At 50.6% G+C, this 15,356-nt stretch overlaps 1 protein-coding gene across 3 annotated transcripts in view; it reads left to right on the top strand.

The window, feature by feature from the left end:
- Positions 1-14,866, top strand: part of CPNE2 (copine 2) — a 59,891-nt gene extending 45,025 nt beyond the window's left edge. For 2 of the 3 annotated variants that reach the window (XM_075101949.1, XM_075101948.1), the window contains exons 11-16: positions 1,133-1,266; positions 2,122-2,176; positions 7,047-7,098; positions 8,301-8,434; positions 13,053-13,289; positions 14,283-14,866. In XM_075101949.1, coding sequence (XP_074958050.1) covers positions 1,133-1,266; positions 2,122-2,176; positions 7,047-7,098; positions 8,301-8,434; positions 13,053-13,289; positions 14,283-14,390 — 720 coding nt within the window. In that variant the 3' untranslated portion in view covers positions 14,391-14,866. The remainder of the gene's footprint in view (positions 1-1,132; positions 1,267-2,121; positions 2,177-7,046; positions 7,099-8,300; positions 8,435-13,052; positions 13,290-14,282) is intronic. The other variant, XM_075101951.1, reaches the window with a different exon arrangement.
- The last annotated feature ends 490 nt before the right edge of the window (positions 14,867-15,356 follow it).

The raw sequence follows: 15,356 nt of genomic DNA, 5'->3' as shown, positions 1-15,356 counted from the left end.
TTGGAAGGGACCTTTGAAGATCATCAATCCAACCCCTCTGCTGAGGGCAGGGATGTCTTTCACTAGATCAGGTTGCTCAAAGGCCCAGCCAACCTGACTGAATACTTCCAATGATGGGGCACCCACAACTTCTCTGGGCAACCTCTTCCAGTGTCCCACCACCCTCATTATGCAACATTTTTCTCTTATCTCCAGTCTAAGCCTACCTTTTTCTAGTTTAAAATCATGTCCCCTTGTCCTGCCAAGTCTGTTTTACCAGCCACCCTGGCACAGGGTGGTGGCACATCCTGGACTCTGATGTCTTCTTGCCCCAGCCAGGCCAAGATCCCTTCTCAGCCAAATCACAGTTCATCTTCTCCCATTACGGTTACGGAGCAAAATCCCTCGCAAATCTCCTGAGCTCAATTTAGCTGGCAGAGTTATTTTGAGTTTTGCCTATTTGCTAAGCAAACAAGGCAAGTGCAGTCACACCACCTGCTTGCCTCTTCCCAACTCTTCCTTCCCAGTCATTTCAAATTGGGTGGCTCAGCGTCTCGCCTCTTCTGACCAGATTTAACTGGGTCTGAGATAGGCATTTCTACCAATGTCTTTAAATAGAAAGCCTAACTGAGGAGGGAGAAAAATTAGTGCCTTGCTGACAAAGGCCCTGAGAGCTCAGCATATGTTGGTCCCTGGGGAAGCCTGGTGAAGAGCAGCTGCAGGGAAAGCTCTGCTCAGGGTTGTGACTCTTTGGTCAAAGACCTTGAGATCCAAATACCCAGGCAGCCCTGGCTGCTTTGGTGCCCCTGGGGCTACTCAGTTCCTGAGCTCAACACCTGGGAGATGGGCAGTGAGAGTCCTGGGCTGGAGATGGTGGTGGCTGGCTCCAGCAGCAGAGGCTGCTTTGGGACACACTGATGCTTGCTGGTGAAAAACGCAGGTAATACTGAATGGCTTTGCCAAACCTAGTATTTAATCAGCTTTTCTGGGGGAAGGTGAAGAGCTGGATTTTGTTAAACTTTTTCAAAAGTTTGAGGTTTGTGTCTTGATGGGACTGTGTGTGGACCTCAAAGGCAATGGAGGCTCGGTGACCAGGTCTATAGTGGTGTCTGCTAATGGAGGATGGCTCTGTGCTTCTTTCTTACCCCCCCAGGTTGGGATTGACTTCACAGCCTCCAATGGGAACCCACGAGACCCCTCCTCTTTGCACTATATCAACCCCATGGGGACAAATGAGTATTTGTCGGCTATCTGGGCTGTCGGCCAGATCATCCAGGACTATGACTCGTAAGCATTGTGCCCTTCTGCTGCCACCCCTGTTTTGCAGATGTCTCCCTGGCTTCTCAAGGGGCTGCTGGGATGCGTGTGCCTCGATTTCCCATCTGCAAACCAGGTCTAAATAATACCTTGCTTTTGAAAAGCTCCTTGGGAGAAAATTGCCGTATATGTTGGGATGCAGGAGGAAGAGAGGTTAAGGACAGGGTTTCTCCTTTCTCCCCATTGCCACTGTTGAGGGGAAGGGTGCATTAGTAGAGGTGGAACATCTTTTACTGGGGGCAGCTGGAGAGCAGCCACTTGGTGCTTTCTTGGTGCAGAGGCAGATGCCCTCAGCTTGTTGGTATTTGCTGTTGGCAGCTGCACTGCCAGGCTGCCTTGTTCCTCAGCCACCTTGAGATGTGCAACACAGAAAAATATAATCTTAGACATCAATAGAGAAAACAAAGCAGAAATCTGTTGATCTCACCATGATGGCTTTTGTGACCAAAATGGATAGTTTTGGTTTTGGGTTTGTTTGTTGTTTTTTTTTAAATCTCCAGGGTTACACATCTGCAGGAGACTCAGGTGTTTGGGCAAAAGGATGCTTCTGATTCCTGTGGGTGACAAAGCAAAGCTGGACTCTTTTCTCTCTAAAGATCAAAAACCAAAGGGGAACACCTACTCTGTCTCTGTTCAGCTCCCATGACTTTTAAAGGCACTGTGTTGTTTTAGGAAGAGGGAAGGCTGGTAACTTTTTTAGCTGGCGCTTTCAAGGTAGTTGGGCATTGGGCAGCTCATAGTATGGGGAGGCTGTAGCAAGAGCCTTGCAAGCCTGCCTCATGTGTGTGTAAATACACCCATACATTTTTTCTTCTTCTCTTTTAGAGACAAGATGTTTCCTGCTCTGGGATTTGGTGCCCAGCTCCCGCCGGACTGGAAGGTGAAGTGTTGTGGCCATTTGCATGTTTGAGATGGCTTTGTCCTGATATTGCCTAGGCAGGAGTGAGGCTGATGGGGCTTCCCAGCTGGCTCGCTGGCAAAAAGCTGCCGGGCAGAGGGGCAATGGGTGGACGTGGGATTTCAGCTGGTGGAGAGTGAGATGTGGCGGTGTGGGTGGGCAGCGAGGTGGGGATGGGACATGGGCAGCCAGCTCCTCCCTTCTAAGATGGCATGTAAGCAGCAACTCCTTGGCATTAATGGGCAGAGCCAGCATTGATTCATTTTCCTGGTAGGCGGTGGGAACAATTCTGGGTAAGGGAAAGGGCCCCTGGATGAGTGTGTCAGGTGGTGGCAAAGTCTGGAAGGGGGCTGGGAGCTGGGTAGCCTCAAGGTGATGTTGCATGGGCAGAGCCTGCATGGACTGGAGCAGAGGGGCTTTCCCAAAAGCCACTTTGATCTTTTGTTGGGATTAGGAGCCAAAGGGATTAACGGTACCCTCATCCTGCAAGGACATGAACTGGAGCATCTTGCTCATCAGTAGGGATGCCGTGGGCAGGGATTGGGGCTGCTCCTGCAGCCCATGCAGGCTGGTGGGGAGTGTCTTCTTACAGCTGAGAAGATGTGCTGGGACACCACCACCTTTCGTTACTGGCTGAGTCTTTTGGCTGTTCTTTGCTCACACCATTGATGTGTGATGTTCTTTCTGTTCTTTCTGCTCACTGATTTTGAGAAAGCCCCAGCTTTGGGCTGGGGTTGAACCTCAGCAAGCCTTTTGTGTTCTTTGGGAGGGGAGCTCTGCTCTGGGCTGAGCGCAGCAGGGTGTGTGTGTCATGAGCAGCCGTAAATGGGCTGGGAAGCTCATCGCTGCCAGCCCTCAAGGCTGGGGACGTCCTGCCTGCTCTGGTTCTGCGCTTTTCTCCGCTCTCCTGGCAGCCAAAATTCGTGTGACTCAAGTGGGAGCTCTTGCTCTTTGCCAACCACAGGAGATCCCTCTGTGTGCTCTTTGGAGCTGATTCATCCTCCTTGGCCAGCAAATGTCTCTGGTCTGTCACTTCACCACTTTTGGTGGGAAAACCTTGGTAGGCAGCTTCCAAGGACTAAAAGCCATCTGCCATCAGGAATTTCTTACTTGGGGAGATGAATGGGAATGTTAAATGCAGTGGGAATGGAAAGGGTACAGTGGCTTGGGCTGCTGGGGGAATGGGTGAATTGTCACGGTGAGCACTGTGCTCTGCTCCTTATGTGTGTGGGTCAGTGCCTGTGGGAGAGGCATCGTGGGGCTGGAAACTGCCCTTCCTGCAAGCCTGGAGGCAGGTACCAGGTCGAGGATGCTGACTGGGATCTGGGGGACAGAGGGATGCGACTGTTCTGCCCACCTTGCGGTTGCCTTGTGCAGTCTGCCACAGAAATATTTCCCGCTGCTTCCATGAGCCTGGGGCATGCTCTGGAAGTGCTACTGGAAGAAACACCTCGGTCTCACCCAGAATGGTGTCTAAGCCTGTGTAAACCCCAGCAGAGAGCAGCTCTACCTTCCCAAGTGCTTGGCCTGTGCCTAAAGGTCAGCAGCCCTAACGCCCGGAGTTACCCATTGGTTGTCTCACATTAGGAATGGGGACATCCCTTGCACATCACCCCACACCTCTCCAGCCTGAGACTTCATCCATCCCCGTCTCGGCCAGTCGGCTGGCAGGGTCTCTGTGTCACTGGCTCAGCTCACTTGTTAAAGGGTTTTCTTGGCAATCAAGGCTCGTTGGGTAATTTCAAAGCCAAAGCAGTGGTTCTTCATTGAAACCAGTGCCCTGTGTTATGGGCAGGTGGTGGGGAGCAGTGTTGCCGATGATACTCCCTGGGGGACATGACAAAGGGGCAGCTATTGAACCCACAGACTGGAATGAAATTGGGGAAGATTGTTAAGAGATAAGAGTTGTACAAATGGGGCTTTGTGCTCCTGTTGCCATGGCTCCCCCAACGCTTCCCCGGCACTGTAGGAGCGAGATGTTTTGCACACAAAAGTCTTGTTGGAAATGTCAAAGAACATCTTGCCGTGTAACAACTCTGTACAGAGCCTTGAGCAGTTTCCCAGTAGGGAACAGGAGAGGGAAGCAGATGGGTTGCTGAGGGATGAGCAAAGGCAAGGCAGCAGTGGAGAGAGTGATGCTTAACATCAGAGCCCCACTGGTCACCCTGGGTTTGGGAGATAAAAATCATAGAATCGTTTGGGTTGGAAGGGACCTCTAAAGGCCATCTAGTCCACCCCCTCTGCAATGAGCAGGGACATCTTCAACTAGATCAGGTTGCTCAGGGCTCTGTCCATGAATGTTTTCAGGGATGGGACATCTACCACCTCTCTGGGCAACCTGTGCCAATGTCTCACCACCATCACCATAAAAAATTCTTCCTTATATCTAGTCTGAATGGGTCTGCCAAAACAAATGTCTTTGTGCCTGCAGGGCTCAGCCTCTCCAGCCAAAACTGGCAGCTTTGCGAATGTGTCACCCCTCAAGGCTTTCCTTTCTTTTTTTTCATATATAGGGAAACTGAGTCATCGCAGGGGTGGGATCACTGGGGGAGACAACCCTCTGTGGGGTTGGTTCTCTGGCATGGGCTCCAGTTGTGCATCTGCAAGGTGCATCCATAACTCCTTATGTGAAAAGATGGAGCTGTGGCTATCCCCATCCCAGACTGGAAGAGGACACAGGCTGCAGATGAATATCTTACCCTTTGGGGTAGTTTGAAAGAGTTTCTCCGTGTAGGTTACTGATGAATGTGCTACCTGTAGGTGCTCCATCTGCATTTAGTTGGACTCCACAGAAACAGTTTTTCAAAATACAAGCTCAGTAGGGAATGAGATCTTTTTTGTTGTTGTTGTTATTTTGAAGCTCTTGTGTTCAATTTTCTAGCAGATATATATATATAATCTGTAAAAACTCCAGAGGAGGTTTTGAAACACTTCTGCCACGCACAGGGTCTGCTCTGTAGATAGTGAGGAACACAGCTCCAAACCATTTAGTTGCTGCTTAAAAGAAAGAGAAACGCCTCTTTTGCAGTGCAAAACATGGAAATATTTTTGCTTGCTTTGTCTGTAAATACTCATATGGCAGAATTTTGAACAACTTCTAAAAAAAAAAGTGAACCCGTTACAACTGAAAATCAAGAAATTTAAATTTGGATATATTGCCCAGAATTGAGGCTTCTACGAGAAAGGGCATATGCAAAATGCAGTCATGCATTTCAGACTGTCTTCTAACCATGGGTTACTGATGGCTGGGAGCATTACTGATTGTGCTCAACAGGCATGGAGGGACCTGAGCAGGCTGTTGACATTCGCCGGTCCGACAGCTCGTCAGCTTTGCAGCACAGGGAGGACTTTTGGTTGACCTACTTTTGTTTGGTTGCTATTTCCCACCCCGTGGCTGCTTGCAAAAATAATTTTTGCTGCTTTCAACACAATGCCTAGTATAATTGGAAAGTCTGAATCAGATGCATGTTGCTTTTGCAGTCTCACGAGGACTTTCTGCTTCACACAGCGCTTCAGAGGGCAGTTGTTTTGCCAGCATTATGAATACATGAGTCCTGAAGCGATCCCCTGACTGAGAAGCTCAGCAAACCACCACCCTTCTGAGAGGGAGAAAATGTCCTTGTTTTGTAACTCTGGCATGAACAGAGTGGGAACTTTTTGTTTCAGAGCCCTTGAGCTGGTGGCCTGAAAGCCCAAACCACCCCCTGCGACCTTCAGAGGTGTTGGAAGTGGCAGTCACGTGTCCTTGGTGCTCCTGAGAAGTCTGTTTGCTTCTTAAGGTGCCTAAATTGCAGGTAGCAGAGTGAGGAATTCCTAAGACCCCAGATCTGATGGTTGTTCCCCAGGCAAGCTATTGACCCCCGCAAGGTTCATGCTGGAGGCCAGTTGAACCTTTGCTGGCAGAGATAGCAATGGTTGCCCACCGTTTTGTGGTTTCTCTCTGCAGGGTCTTCCCATGGAAGTAGATGAGAATGGTTTTGTGGTTCACAGTTAGCACTGCTGTTTGGTTTCTCTGGCTGGGCAAGTCCAACAAGCCAGGGACAGGGTTGTGTAGGGCTATCTGCTGTTGCCAGTGTCCTACAGGAATTCTTTGTGAGAGCATCTTCAGCCTGGGAGGAGGTGGTGGAAAACCTGAAGGATCATGCACCTGCCTTGGAGGAAGAGTGGTTTCATGGTCAATGAAAACCAGCTCAGACTCTGCTGGGTCTTGCTGTCAACCACTCCCAAGCATTCATGTCACCTCTCTTGTGCTGCCTTTCACCCTCAGTATGCCCCAGATGATGAAACTAATCATCTGCTGGCTTTGTCATGGTAGCTGACATGCCAGATCAGGTCTTCAACCCAGCTCACTGTGTGCCTGCCTCCCTCCCCCTGCACCATGCCACTTGCAGAGAAATGGGGAACTAGGGTGCTGCCAGAACTAGGACTGCCAATGATGTTAATTGAGTTTTGTCCCTTTATAAGCTGTAACAGGATGGCTGAGAGCATCCCTTCTGCATGCTTTTCCTCTGGGCAGCCAGTGGGAAGCCATGTAGACAAACCTGCTTTGATAGCTGTAGAAGAATGCGTGATGTGATAATTTCAGGTGGCCCCTTGATGGGGGATGAAAGGCCAGAGGAACCAGTCCATCCTCAAATGCTGCTCAACCCTGACCACGTTTGAATTTGCTGCTCCTTTCTCTTTGGGTAACAGAGGGCTGGGAAATATTGCTGCTGTCACGTCTGCAATCACTGGGTCCTGCCCCAAGAGAGCATCAGACCCAAACCAGCCTTGCAGCATCAGCTAAACTGATAGTGAACATCCAGCCTTGCACTGGCCCTCCATGTTAATTTGTGTCTTTTGTTCTCCACAGGTATCGCACGAGTTTGCTATTAACTTCAATCCAACAAATCCGTTCTGTTCAGGTAAGTATCTACCAGGTCTTTAACACTCCTTAGATGCCTTCAGTGTCTTCTGTCCTTTCCTCTGCGTTTCTCCATTAACTCATCTTGGGAATTTTTCAAGGTTTGCTCAGAGACAGACATTACCAGTGAAGCAGAGCAAGTGCTAAGGGTGAACTCAGAGGAAAGCAGAGAAAATTTGGGGGTGCGTAGGAAAGCCCAGGCTAAAATGCAACTGGATTCAGGGAGCATAAAATCCTCCTTTGCCCTGATGTCTGGTGTGTCCTACCAGCTGTCTGCTCCTCCAGCAAGCCTGGGAGAAACACCAGGCCTGTTTAGCAGATGGGAGTTCAGACTTAATGCTTCATTTTGCAGCTGAGAGCTGGTCGTAGTCATGGCTGAAGAACTGCTCAAATCATAAACAGTAAGGGCTACCATGGGCTGCAAGCGTTGTCTGGTTTGGCCTCTGTTTTACCCCAGCGAAACAGGGGCTCAGGCAGCCTCCAAACCTTGCTTGCTGGTTCATGAAAACTTGCTGTGAACATCTGCTTTTCTGCTGCCTTTGCTTCGTTCAGTCCCTCTCTGGTAGCTGAAAAGCATTCATTGTACCTGATTTGTTGTAGGTGTTACAGGGTGCAGCAGCCACCACCCTCCAACTCTTACCAGTGACAACTCCTTCCCAAAGAACAAATTATCAGCTGATTAATTGTGGAATTGGTCATTTTTTAATTACACACACGCATCCTTTCAGGAGAGGAGCCATTTACCCTGTTCTGGTGTGGCAGAGGCAGAAGGGTCTCTGATGACCTGCAGGTTCCAAACACAGTTTGGGAGCTCTGAGGGTGCTTCTGGGATTGTTTTGCATACCTGATACCTCTGCTCCATGTCTGTCTGGTTTCTGTTACTCTTGGAGACCAGGAGCTGCTTTTCTTTTTGCTCCTCCTCTGGCTGATTGAGATTTCTGCAGAAACGCAAGGAAAGCCTTTGACTGTGGGGACTACGAGGACTCTTTTACCCCAGAAGATCTGAGCATCCACTACAAAATGACTAAAAGCAAAGCCCTGGTTTTAGAAAATTTGGGATGGATGAAACTTGTGGAGCTGAATGAGTTTGGGGGAAAAAATCTTCAGCTCTCATGGTAGCATTAGCTAATGATGCTTAATTGGACTTGTGGTGGGCCTGGGCTGTGGTGCATTGTAATGCTGGCTTCTCTGCTTTCCCTGAAGGTGTAGAGGGCATTGTCCAAGCGTACTCAGCCTGCCTGCCCCACATCCGCTTCTACGGACCCACCAACTTCTCCCCCATCATCAACCACGTGGCCCGCTTTGCGGCTCAGGCCACCCAACAGGAGGCTGCATCTGTAAGTCCGTAAGATCCCATGATGTGATGGCAATCCCAATGGCTTTGGGCAGGCGAATGCAAAGCCTGATCTTGATTTTGTGTCTTTTCCTTTGCTGTAGGCAGGGAGGCAGGGTCTTCCCACCAGGACCATCCCTGGGGTCCCTGGAGCTGTGGGCCCTCATTTGGCTGTTGTCATTTCAGACAGAGAGTGTAGAGTCATTGCAGATGCTTCTTAGGAAGAAAAAACTTGACAAAAGTCAACAAAACTGCAGCTGTGGAAAATCAGAAATTACTGGGGAGAGAACTGAGATGAGGGTGGGAGATGCCATGAAGTGGCTGTCCCTTGGATTTTTACAGATACCTTGAGCAACGTCCCCCTATCTCAAGGAGATAACCCATGTTGGTCCCCTTATCTCAAGGATGATCAAACAGCCCTGGGAAGGTAGCAAGAGAGTTGGCTAAGACACTCAGTGGTGTGGAGCAGCTTCTCTATGGGAAGCAATAAAGCTGGCACCATCTGGCCCAGGAAGTCAACTGGGAATATCAGAGATGCATAAAACCATGAATGGTGAAAAAGTGATTGATTTCTCCCTAATTCTTATGGGGAAGGCCTGCAAGGCCCCCCAGGCTGGGTGATGGGTATCCAACAGGCCAGTGTGCAGTGGAGTCAGGGAGCTGAGACCACCCCGGGATGGTGCCCAGGCTGAAGACTGTGAGAGTCTGGAGAGGGAAGGGGTGTACTCATGGCAGACCCAGCTATCAAGGGCCATTCATCTCTGCACCAGGGCGAGCTCAGGCTCAGGAGTCCCTGATGTGTGCCAGCCAACAGCTGGCAGGAGACGGGTAAGGATAACTTTGCTCTCTCCTAATTTTTTTCCTAAAATATCCTCTGCTGAGCTCTAAGGGGCTTTGCTCTGAGGAGGAAACCTCTGTCCTTATGGATACGTGGTGAACAATAGTCCTGAGGAGTGTCGTCCTTGCTTTCAAAACAGCCTCTTGTTCCTGTGTGCTGCAGGACTGTCCTGGGGCAGGATGGATTGGACGGTTCTGGGTCCCTGGGGGACAGTAGGATGGTGATGCTGCTGCTGTAGCACAGGTGGGAAACATGAACAGGGAAGAGCTTGAGCATGATTTCAAACCTTTGGCTTATTTCCCTTCTACACACAACAAACAGCTGGGGGAAGCATTTCCCCCTCCTCCATGAAGATCTACTGGGGAGATCTGGGGGTGCACACCCAGCCTTGCAAACAGAAGAAGGAGAGAGCAAGCCCATGCTGTGGCATGAAGCCTGATCCTTCTGATGTGGCTGATGGCTGAATCTGAATCCTTTGCGAGGAGAAGACCTTTCTGCTCTTCTCCTTAGAATGACTTTTTATATTTGAGGGGGAATTGCAGAAAACCACGGGATAGTTCAGTTTGATCATTGCTTTTCACACCACTTGGACAAGCAGCAGGCTCAGAGCCAGGCTTTAGGTTCCTGTGCAGTCACTCCAGCCTCTCAGCAGTCCTGGAAGTTCCCGTTAATTAGTCCATCAGACTGTTCACATCCATATGTCAAAAAGCTGCTCTTTAGCGCAGGGGTCCCATACAGTCATGCTCACTTGCACCAGGCCATGAGGGAGACAGTGCCAGAGTGGTTTTGGAGGGTGAGGCTGGTGGTTGAAGGGATGCCAGGATGCCCACGTGTGCTGGGAGCTGCAGCCATGGGTCCAGCCTTGCCTGTGATGAGCAGGGTGTCCTCTTAGGGGTGCAAAGAACATCTGAAGACTGCAAGATGGAGCTCACTTGGGTCCCTGTGGCAGCAGGCTGACTGTGGAGGATGGCAGGTCTGGCCCCTGGTTTTTGCTGGCCAAAAGCAGCTCAGCTGGGGCTTCAGCACGTGTGTGGCAGGAGCTGCCTCAGGATAAAAGCTTCCCTGATTCCTGCCTGGAGCAGAGCTGGCTCATACCCAAAACCTCCTCCCTAAGGGGACCTTTCCAGCCTTGCCTTGAGCGCTGTTGCTCTTCCCAGCTCCAGGAACAAGGAAATACTGAATTTGGTTTAATTCAGCACAAATCCAGGTCGCTTCTAATTTTTTTCATTTTCTCTCTCGGCGTCTGTGGGGGAGGGAGAAACCCACAGGCTCTGCACTGAGCAGAGGCACTAATCGTATGCAAATTGCACCCCTCCGTTGGCAATAATAGTTTAATCAAGGAGATTTTAAATAATGGGCACTAGTAGTACCGTCAGAGGCAAGCCTGTGTTGGCTCGGTATTTTTTTTTTGGCAGCACAAAGCATTATTGATGAGGGATCCTGCTCCCCCAGGGTCTTCTCCTCTTCCATCTCATCTTCAATGTGTGCAGCAAAGCCACCTGGACCCACTCTCCTCTTCCTCCTGCTCTCACTTGCTCCCAACATTTCAAATAATAAAAAAAAAATTGTAGTTTTTCCGTGGCAACATGGATCACAAACACTGGAGCCATCAGCTCTTAAGGGATGGGAGGACTAAAACGTGTCAGGGTGGGGGAGGGGAGAGACAGAGGGATTACACATGATTTGACTCTCAGGGAAGGATTAAGAAGCTTTGGGGAATTAACATACACCTTTCTAGCAGGATCCCTGCATCCAAACCTCCCTTTTCCTTACTGCATGCTGTTTAATGCTGTCTAATCCCTTCAAGTCCTGCTCACACACATGAGCCTAATTGCTGATATTGTTAGCAAATGACAAGGAATCATCCCCAAAGCCCTCGGTGGATTCAGGGATTGGCCATTTTAACAACCAAAAGAAGAGAAAGGGGGAAGGTGCTTCTGGGTTGGTGTGCCAATGGCGACCACAGCCCAGGGGGATCCAGCCATGGGGCCAGCCTGGTCCTTGCCTCTGCTGCTCCGGTTGCGGCTCGGCAGACATGGCACCCCGGCTGGGTACCGCAGCTGGAGCCTGGAGGTGCTGCCAGCACCCCTGCCCCGCTGCCATTTACCGACACCACCAAAATTGTCATTGCTCCTTTGGGAATCTCCCACTGACGCTCTCATGCAGTGCCCGCTGCTCCCTTGCTAGTAATGACACTCCCCATGAGCTCGCCTCACTGCAGCCCCCGGGGCTTTGAGGCTGAACCCCAGCATCAGCTCTTATTCCATTTGGCCTCTGAAATACCTTGTAATAAACATTTGATGAGCTTTGCTCCTCCCACCTTTTCCTGCATACATTCCAGCATTTTTCTCTGATCCTGTTATGGATTTCACAGAAGAAAGGGAACAATGGCTAATAGTCCTTTCCGGGTTTCCTTTTTTGACCATGTGCAGAAGCCAGGGGAGGAAGGGAGGAATCAGCTTAAAGTCATTCCCCTTATCAGCTGCTCTCCTCGAGGTTTTACTGTTCCTCCTGTACTGGTTCCCAGACAGGGACAGGCCCCTGTCACTTGTCCTGCTGCCAGCGATGACCAGTGCTGGCCACCACGTAGGAGCATGCAGGTCTTTACCCTCTAGACGCGGATGTTGAGGTCCTGCTCTTCAGCCCTATATCTCTCCATGATTTGCTCTGAAAAGTTCAGATTTAGGGAAAAACTAAACCCCTGGCAGAGTTCTGCAGGCAGGTCTAATGCATCAAAAGGGTTTGGGGTCGGGAAGGGGTTGCCTGCCTGCTCCGGCCTGGGAAACCCTCCTCACCTGCATCCTTGGGTTGTGTTTAAGCTCGACCCAGCCTCATTTGTACTTGGAGTTCAGCACTGGAGAGTCTTGAGGGAAGACGATGCTTAGGGAAGGTTTCAGGAGATGCGGGTTGGAGGAAGACCAAGAAAATGGGCTTGGGGCTGCATTCCCTCACTTGCTTTTCCAGGACGGCTCTGCTAGTGGTTTTCAGAGGAAATGGAAAGAATGAGGAGAGGAACAAAGGGCTTTAATGCACTTAAGTGCTTGTTTTTTCGTCATTTCTCCAGCACACACAAGCTGTGTAATGTGCCAAAATTGAATCATTACTTTCCTCTGAGGCAGAGGAGATGGGCGTTTTGGGGGTCTGCATGCCCAACATTTGTTGAGCTGGGTCCAGCAGGGCCATCTGTCCATCCTCTCCCAGCTCTGTGGACCAGCCCCACTGCCCTCCTTTCCCTGCAGGAAGGAGACTGGGTGCCAGCGCCCCTGCTCTGGCATTCCCCCAGCTTTCCAGTGCCCTCTGCATCCCTCCTCGGTGCTTCCAAGACCCACAGCTTTGTACAGGAGATGGACAAGCCCTGAGCATGGGGTGGGCCCCACAGCCTGACACCGGATGCAGGAGATGCTCCCCAGTGGTGCAGTGGCGTGCTGGCGGGGAACCACACTCTGCCTCGCTCTGTGTGGGTGGGGGAGATTTCATTGCCCATCCGGGCTCGTGTCTTAGCCCCAAACTGCACCTGGCCATGACACAGAAGCTCTGCACAACTTGGGTTTTTTTCTGTCATTAAGTACAGTAAATCAGCAAAATATTTTGGGGTGGGGGGTGGTTTGTTGTTTGGTTGTTATCTTTCAAAAACCGTAGGGAATGGGAGCACCTGAAATTTCTGGGGACTGCTAAAGTGGAGTGATGCCAGCTGTCCTGGGAAGTGGTGAACCTCAAGCTCCCAAATCCCATGGGGACCTGCTGACATCCCACTAGGTCTGACCCTCCTCCCTTCCTTGCACAGCAGTACTTCATCCTCCTCATCATCACAGACGGGGTGATCAGCGACATGGATGAGACAAGACATGCTGTGGTGCAGGCGTCCAAGCTGCCCATGTCCATCATCATCGTGGGGGTGGGCAACGCCGACTTTGCCGCCATGGAGTTCCTGGACGGGGACAGCCGGGTCCTGCGCTCCTACACTGGCGAGGAGGCTGTGCGTGACATCGTCCAGTTCGTGCCCTTCCGGGATTTCCGCAATGTGAGTGTGGGCAGCAGGGAGGGGGTTGCAGGCAGAAATGGGGTCTCAAGCCTGGAAATGACCTTGAATGTGGAGCAGCCCTGCTAGAGGCAGCTAGAGGCAAAAGGTAGAGAGCTAGCAGCCACCTGCCTTACCGTGACCCTAAATACTACATCCCTTGGCAATGCTGGCATGGACTACCTAAACCAGCACTACAGGCAGAGGTAGGCATGGGCAACAGTACTCTGCATCTCCGTAGCGTGCTCCATCTGAGCATCCCCGTCTCTACCACCCCTCCTCAAAAGAGCAGTTAATTATATCAGCGTCATAGCAGTATGGTGGGGTGGTACTGGGCTTGCATCCCTCACCACAGTCCCATGCTGCTGTCTCCCACTCGGGTCTCATCCAGCACCCATTCTCTGCCATGTGCTGAGGGCTTAATGCTGAATTTCCCCAGCTCTGGGGGTGAGCCGTGAGCCCCCCACGCCCCTCCCAGTGTCTGTAGAAAGGGGTAATGCTAGCACTGGCCCTGCACGTCCCCTCTGCAGGATGGCTTCCCACTGCAGTGTGTTGGAAAAAATTTGGTAAAAGAAAAAAAAAAAGATGACAAAATGAGATGCAGCTCTCTGCCCATCTCAGCTGGCCAGGAGTCAGCCCTGGGTTGGATGCTGTTGCTGGCACAGGACTGCCAAAGGAAGCAGAAGTTCAGCCTGTGCTTATCTTCCCTCTTTTTGCAACTAATCAATGTATTTCCATTTCACCTGCTGTTACTCAATACCTGGTCTTTCTAACCTACTGAGGATGTTTCCTTCCTCCCTGCCAGTGAATTATCTCCTAGAGGGAAGGTGTAGTACAGAATATAATCCCACGTGTATAAAATGCTGGCTGTCAGGAGACTTTAGGGATTATTAAATGAAATGCCTCAGTCTAGAGCTGGGGACAGACCAGTCATGTTTGCTTGGTCAGTCCCCTACGGCCATTCTTATGCCAGAGTTTGTTTCTTTTTGCCTGCAGGCCCCCAAGGAGACCCTGGCCAAAGCTGTGCTGGCAGAGCTGCCCCAGCAAGTCGTGCAGTACTTCAAGCACCGAAACCTGCCGCCCATCAACTCAGAGCCTGCATAGAGCTGTGCCAGGCTGTGCCCTCTGCATGTTGCCGAAGCCCATTGGTCCTACCAAGAGTGCATGTTTCACATGCTTTTAAGAGAAGAATACCCTCCCTGCAACACTTTGTACTTCTTAATTTAATTGCTAAATTCTTAAAACTCATCCCAGCAGAAATGTCTGGATTAATTTTGTACAGCCCCGGACCAAGGTAACACTAAGCAGCCAGGCCATGCCCTGGTCCTGCTCTGTTGAGTCACTTTTCAGTATTGAATGTACTTTGTATAATTTCAGTGGAACAGGATACAATTTTTACAAGCAGAACTTGCTTTTTCCAAGCAATGAAATGCTTAATATATTATCATTCAATGGACTGGTCATTGTATAGTTTGTGTATCTGTGTTGTACCTGTACCCCGTCACACTCTGTTCATTTTTATACTGTGTACATGTTACATTTGTTATACTCAGGTTAATAAAGAAATTTGGACATTTAAATCAAGGGTCTCCTAGATGGGAAGGTCTGGGAGTGTGTGGTCAGTGGCACTGGGTGTTTGGGTCACGCTAACACAGGCTGCCCTAGTCCCTTAGCTGCTCACACTGCACTCGGTGTTTCTGCTCACTATGCCCCGAGATCAGCCCCAGGCCATCAACAGCAGTGTGCCAGGGGATGATTTACTGAAGGTGGAAGCGAATACAGATGCCCTGGGGAGGGCAGCACCCCTTCACTCCCCCAGCTCTCTGTGCCCGCCTGAGCCAAGGGCAAGGGGCTGGTGTGCATGTGCACACATGCATGCTTGGGAAAACACCAGCGAGCCCACAACAAACTGTCAAAGGGCATTTCATGGTTCGCTGCTGCTTCATCTCTAGAAATTTTTCCAAGACTGAGTAACAAAAGCTCCCTGCTGCCTGGGAAGAGATGGGCTGGGTAACGAAGTCCTGCTCTCCAGCAGCTCCTTCGAGCTGCTCATCAGCAACGTGCTGTCTT

Source organism: Phalacrocorax aristotelis, chromosome 8 (genome assembly GCF_949628215.1).
Source record: "Phalacrocorax aristotelis chromosome 8, bGulAri2.1, whole genome shotgun sequence".
NCBI classification, from domain to species: Eukaryota; Metazoa; Chordata; class Aves; order Suliformes; family Phalacrocoracidae; genus Phalacrocorax; species Phalacrocorax aristotelis.
The sequence above is the reverse complement of the archived record's forward strand: the minus strand, read 5'-3'. Positions and strand labels throughout refer to the sequence as shown.